We start from the raw sequence: 7,101 nt of genomic DNA on the forward strand, positions 1-7,101 counted from the left end.
TGTGTGTGTGTGTGTGTGTGTGTGTGTGTGTGTGTGTGTGTGTGTTAAGAAAAGCCTCCTGGTCTCCAATGGACCAGTAATATTTTCCACTGGCATTAAAAATAACACAAGTTATTATGGTCAATACTTGAATGGAAGCTTTCTGTCTTAATTCAAGACACTCGAAGTTCTTTACAACAATCTGTGCCTCATTCACACAGCTCTATACTAGATCTCTACAAAGATAATTGAACAAATCATTCTGAGACTGATCACATTCATAAACTGATGGACACACATCGGAGACTATGAGGGTTCAGTGTCTTGCCCAGGGGCACTTCAGCATGTGCCTGCTGGTGGGTTCGAACCCCCAACTCTCGTATTGGAGGACGACTGCTCTGACCACTCAGCCACAGCCGCCTCTATGCAAAAGATGAAAAATTATGCAAAAGATGAAACCAGCACTTTCTGGACATGCCTTAATTATCTTTACTCCAAAGACCTCATGGAGACCTGAAGCTGAAGAAAGCAATAAAAGTGATTTATAGTTTAATGTGCTCCTTCAGTGAGCCCTGGTGGACTGAGCCGCGCGCGTTGTCCCACATGTCCACATGTCCCACATGTCCCACATGTCCACATGTCCCACATGTCCACATGTCCACATGTCCCACATGTCCACAGTTCAGAGCGCGTGCTGGTTCGTGTCAAAAGCACAGCTGCTATTTTGCACAACAGTAAAATCAAAAGGATGCGAGCGAACTTAGTTTCAACAGAGAAAGCGGGAAATTCTTGACTTATTTCACAATTTCCTTCTCGTCCAAAAAGCTCAAAGAAAGAAATCCTGATGAATAAATGTTTTATGTTTGGGGTTCAAAGGCGCCGCCTTCTGACGCGTTCAAATGCAGTGATGAAGTTCCCGCGGCTGAAAGTAAAGCAGCTCCAACAACTTGGCTGGAGAACAAGTCAAAGTATTTTAACATGCTCTACTTTCGCCAAATATTAAACAACTCGAGCTGATCTTTAGTTTCCTAAGTGAATCTTCAAAGAAACAAAGAGCTACTCACTTTAAACCCGCGACAACTCCGTGGGTTTGCGCCACATTTCTGGACATTGTGTTGTTTCTCCGACACGTCACGTGTCCGCACGAGCGACACGAGATATCAAAGTAACGTTGAAGTAAAATCAGATAAAGGTGTGCACGGTCACGGACGCGCGGCCAGCACGTCACCGTGAGAACGGAGCAGTTTCAAAGGAATGTGGGAACATCTTGAGAGGAGACAGAAACCGGAAAGAGCCTCACCTCTGTGCGCGCGGGTTTAAAGTATACATGAAAGAAATAAAGTGCGGGAGCGCGAGTCCAGCTGCACAGGTGGACTAACGGCGGCAGCGCGCGCTCCTCAACTACACAACAACAACAATGTACCGACATTCCACGCTCTGCTTCCGCAAGCGCTGACGTCACCGCGTCCTCGTGACCGCCCCCTCCATTCATGAAAATAACTTTCTGCTGACGTCAGTCCGGGAGGAGGACGGAGGGGCCAGAAATAGAACTTTGATTGTGCTTACTTTACAAAACCAATCTGTTGGGATGCTCTGTGTTTTTATTTGTCATCCCATTACACTCATACTGGTTCTGCTGGAACTTTCTGGACTTTTTCCTCTCCACTGTCTCCTTTGTTCTTGCTCAGGGTGGGAGACTGCGACCAAGTGAAGATTCAGCTCCAGCTGCTGCTTCCTTACATATTTACGTTTTTTATAATTAGCTTTGATGATGTAAGTGAATGTTTGTTGCCATTTCACCACAGGTGGCACACGAGGTGGAACAAAAGTATGTACACAGGGTCCCAGTTACACCCAACAACAACAAAAATATAAATTGTGAAAAGAAACAGGAATTAAGGATCTATGATATAAACTAAGATATATAAGATTTAAGATATACACTAAACACTAATAATGAAAAACAATACGGAGTAACAACAGCAGCCCGAACATGAGTCTTTGGTGAGCAGATGGGTACGAATTACTATGAATGCATACAGCAGCATGAAATAATCAGCAGCATGAGGTCAGCAGCATGAAATAAGCAGCATGAGGTCAGCAGCATGAAATAATCAGCAGCATGAGGTCAGCAGCATGGATAATCAGCAGCATGAGGTCAGCAGCATGAAATAAGCAGCATGAAATAATCAGCAGCATGGATAATCAGCAGCATGAGGTCAGCAGCATGAAATAATCAGCAGCATGAGGTCAGCAGCATGGATAATCAGCAGCATGAGGTCAGCAGCATGAAATAAGCAGCATGAGGTCAGCAGCATGAAATAATCAGCAGCATGGATAATCAGCAGCATGAGGTCAGCAGCATGAAATAATCAGCAGCATGAGGTCAGCAGCATGGATAATCAGCAGCACATATCTCCAATTAAAGTGTCATCACAGTGATTATTCTAGTTAGAGATTCATGAGTCTAACAGCGTCAGGGTAGAAGCTGTTCCTCAGTCTAGTGGTTCTACACTTAATGCTCCTTAACCTCCTTCCTGAGGGGAGCGGGGCAAAAAGTGTGTGTGCTGGGTGAGTGTGGTCCTTCATGATGCAGGTGGCCCTCTTCCTGCATCTGGAGGTGTCTGTGATGGTGGGAGACTGACTCCAACTTCTGCCCTGAGACGACTTCTGACCTGACGCTATAGAAATAAATTGAACTGAACTGAATAGATTTATGTCAAAAGTTCGGCTTATTCGGGAAATGAGGGCTCTGTCTTCTGGATTTTGTAACTTTGATACTCTTCAAAACTTTTTAACTTTATTTTGGGGGATTGGTGGCGCAGAGGTTAGAGAGGTGGGCCTGTGATCCGAAGATCGTCGGTTCAAGCCCCGGCCCCAACAACATCAAAAATTGTGGGTGGGGTAGGTGAAGCACCCACACCTGCCTCCACCCTCACTCGCCCCACTCTGGGCCCATGAGCAAGGCACTCAACCCCCACCACCTGCTCCTAAACAGGTCTCTCTTGAAAATGAGTTCCCGTGGCTCAATGAGTCGACCTGGATAAATAAAGATAAATGAAAAAATAAAAACATTTACACAAGTTTTGTTTGAGATCGCTTTAATTTCTTCAGAAGAATTCTTCTCTCTGCTTTATCAAATCTGTTTTTGTCTTCTTGTCCTGTTTTTAGCCACTGCATAGACTGTTGCTTCATTAGGCTTTTAGCTAGTATTTTGCTTTATTTACCTTAAGCTTGCGTTTTGCTCCTTCTTTAGCTTTATGCTAGTGTTTGTTTCTTTCAGCTACAATTTACTACCATTAGCTTTTAGGTAGCATTTAGCTTTTAGACAGTATTTTGCTCCTTGAGTGTTTTTCTTGTTTTTGTTTGAACAGCTTCTTCAGCAGTTTTCAGCAGTCGTCCAGTGCAGCCTTAACTCTTCTAATTATTTGCTGCTTTAATATTCTGTCCATTATTTATTTATCTTTTGTTTTTTATTGTTGCTAGTGTTTTGCTTCTTTTAACTTGTACAACTCAATTTTAGCTTTTTCACCAAAGTCACTGAGCACTTCACTTACACGCTGCACTTCAGGAAATGTCATTTCTCTGGTTGTTTTTGCTCCTTCAGTCCACTGACCCCCCCCTCCTGCGAGTGGACCCTTTTATAGGCAGGTCTGCCCTGCAAGGCACAGAAGAATGTGCACCAACAGAAGGAAACACAGACGCCCCCCCCCCCCCCCCTCTTCCTCCGGCTGCCTTTGGAAGCAGCAGCAGATTCCATTCCTGAGAGAAGTATGCAGAGTAGTAGTCACAGGATTTCTCTTCATTTAACTGCAGGAGCGTCACAAGTTATTCTGAGTAATTAAGTACGGGGGGGGTAAATGTGCTCAGCCTTAAAAGGCCTCGACTTTCATTGATTTCACTTCACATTTTTGGGTCTAAGTTTCAGGACGGGTGCACTTTAAACCTTCTGAGTGAGTGCAGTTCCAACAAGACCTGTTGAAAAAGTCCCCAAACGGATGCACGTCAGGGCTCTGTTCATGGATTGTACAAAAATGTATGAAATATTCCAAATTAAATTAGAGGCATGTTAATCCTTGAAGGAATGTCGCTCACTGCCTTTCACACCAGAGCTCATCTTGTGCTGAGAAACGACGACTTGGAGCTGTTTTGGTTCAATCATGTGATGACTCTCAGCTGCTACACTCAATTAAAGCTCCATTTCTGTGAAATGGGCTGTAATTCGTGCCAACTAAGCCTTATTGAACTGGATTGATTGATAAGCTCAGTTGATTGTTAAAACTCCATGAACTGTATTTGCCCCATGAGTGTTTAGTCATGTTGTCCATTTTAGGTTCCAAGGAGCCTCAGAACTGAAAGCCTTCTGCTCTGTGATGCTGCAGGTCGTAATGCTATTTTTGGTTTTAGTTGAGATAAAAAAGAGTGAGAGGCGAAAGAGGAAGCCCACACAAACAGAAGCCCTCGGGATCAGATGCATGACGAGACGTTGATCGTGACGTGCACAACTGCTCGTGGTTGATTAGTAATCAAGTGACGTGGATTCACTCTTTGCAACTTTCAGGTTGTTGGATATGGTCCATTATTAAACCAGCGCCTCCGGAAGATGCTGAGTCACTTTTAAAGTCTTGTTCAATTGATAAAGACCTCTTCCAAATAAATCTACCAGTTTCTTACATTAGTTCTTGTTTGTTGTTTTTAGCAGGCTGTTCGATTTACGGCGAGCCTCAGTGGAAAGTGACTCAGCAGTTGAGCATGTGAATCACATGTGGAATCGGTTGTTTACAAAAGATGGCGGGCCTGATGTGTGTTGCACCACGGTTCTGGCCGAGAGCAAACAGCCCAGATGAACAAGTGGCTTTGTGTTCTGAGCTGGCGTTAACGAGCATCGCTGCCACAAACAGCAACGCAGCATTTCCTCAGAACATCGATGCTAAACTGGTCCACATTTACTGTCAGCTGGTTGCAAACCTAAAGTCAAAGGTGATGACATCAGTCCAGAAAAACAACAAATGGAAAATTAATAGTTCTAGATTAAATCAATATGTAGGCTGTCAAGTTCATTTATCAATCAATCAATCAATCAATCAATCAATCAACCAATCAATCAATCAATCAATCAGTGAACTTTATTTATATCCTTTACAATGAGGTGAGTCAGCTTTCTTGCCAGACAGGAAACTTGACATAAACACACAATAAGGATAAAAATAAATGCTATGAATGCTAAGTGAAATTTTGGAAGCTTATGGCAACAGGAACAAAACTGGTTTTGTACCACTTGGTTTTACATCTGGGAGTCAAACATCTGCATCCCGGTGGGAGGAGCCTGGACTGGCGGTGCAGAGGATGAGTCTCATAATGATGGATGTGGAGAACCTCTGCTCCTGCCTGAAGTTCAACGTTTTAGATTAGCATGTGAAGCGAAAGATCTTATAAACTGTTAGCACTCACAATATGTGTTGTGTATGACTCTCAGCTACTACCACAACACGATTTTAGTCAATATTTGCAAGTTTCATTAAAGTTCCTCCAGTGGTTCATGAAACATTTTGCTAACAGACATGCATACTCATGCACTGACACACACATGCAACACATGCATGTGATAAACCTGACACGCATTTCTGTCTGAAAACGATGAAACCAAAGATCTGTGGGGATATTTTTGATATTCTGAACAGGTCAGACGTCCAGCTGTTTGATCCCCCTACAGTAATCACAGTCTTTCTGCCCCCCCCCGACAGCGTGCACCAAATTCACGGAGGCTTCTTCTTGCTGTGGGGTCCACGCTCTCTGCAGGCAGGCTTTGGTTACAGGAAGTAAGTCTGAGTCACTAAACTTTTCTTCTTGTTTCTGAGTCAGACTGTTGAACACAGAAATGTGACCTGGAACAAAGAGGCCCCCTCCCCTGGTGCAGGGGGGGCAGTTTCTCTGCCAAGTGCTTTCACTTGTTAGTGAGCAAAACGCTGACACTGATGACACCAGATCCCTAAAACTGATCTAAGAGCAGTAAAGGCCGAGCACTCTTCCAAGGAATGGATACCAACCGCCGCCTTTCATATCAAAGTTTTAAACGAAAAGTGATTTTTTAAAGTTTTTAGTGATTTTGGTTCTTGCTCAGAGTATGTGCTGTGAGCGAGTACTACCACATCATCTATATCAACTGTTATGTTGACTAAGGCTGTCTGAAGAAAGGTTGGATGATTAGCTGTGACAGCCATCTTGAATTGGATTACTGTATCATTTGGACTATAAGTGGCATTAAGTGAAACAAAACAGTCAGAGGAGTCAAAGTTTATTCAACTCGTTCACAGTAACGCTCAACATTGTTCAGTTGTACCACATGAAATCAGTTTGAGGTCAGTAAACACAAACAGAATTAATATATAAGGCGTGACGATTATAAGGCTCACTGTCAATTTAAGAGAACATTCAAGGATTTTAAGTGTTCCTTATAGTCTGAAAAATATGGTATATCTAAAATCTAGTCAGTTTTAAATATATATCCTAAGTCCTGATGCATGCTCAAAAATCCAGGAAGAAAAAAAAAAGTTAATTCAGGTCCTCTGGACATTCAAAAAAACAAAACAAAGCAAATCAACAAAAAAATGTAGAAACGTTTCGTCTCTCATCCTGAGGACTTCCTCAGTCTGAGGTGCTGTATTCAGCTCAGTCTCTTAAATAGCACCTTCTCAGAGTGGATCAACCAGTTTGCTGCTGACAACCAGAACCAGCTGATCACATGGTCAAGAAGGACCATCAGCCTAACAATGGATCATTAGCACACTGATCCATTGTTAGACTGATTGGTAACTCTAAATTGTCCCTAGGTGTGAGTGAGAGAGTGAATGTTTGTTTGTCTCGTTTGTCTCTATGTGTCCCTGTGATGGACTGGAGACCTGTCCAGGGTGTCCCCCGCCCCTCGCACAGTGATTGCTGGACATGGTCACCAGCGACCCCCATGACCCAAAATGGAATAAGTGGGTAAAGATGATGGATGGATGGATGGATGGATGGATGGATGGATGGATGGACGGACGGACGGACGGATGAATGGATGGATGGATGGATGGATGATGGATGGATGGATGGATGGATGGACGGATGGATGGATGGATGGAT

The 7,101-nt window shown here is 43.5% G+C and overlaps 1 protein-coding gene across 1 annotated transcript in view; it reads right to left on the minus strand.

Moving 5' to 3' along the window:
• mafk (v-maf avian musculoaponeurotic fibrosarcoma oncogene homolog K) overlaps positions 1–1,090 on the minus strand; it is a 6,946-nt gene extending 5,856 nt beyond the window's left edge. Inside the window, exon 1 of the mRNA XM_037689289.1 lies at positions 1,044–1,090. Coding sequence (XP_037545217.1) covers positions 1,044–1,090 — 47 coding nt within the window. The remainder of the gene's footprint in view (positions 1–1,043) is intronic.
• Positions 1,091–7,101: the final 6,011 nt, after the last annotated feature.

Source organism: Nematolebias whitei, chromosome 15 (assembly GCF_014905685.2).
Source record: "Nematolebias whitei isolate Nwh7 chromosome 15, NemWhi1, whole genome shotgun sequence".
Lineage (NCBI taxonomy): Eukaryota > Metazoa > Chordata > Actinopteri > Cyprinodontiformes > Rivulidae > Nematolebias > Nematolebias whitei.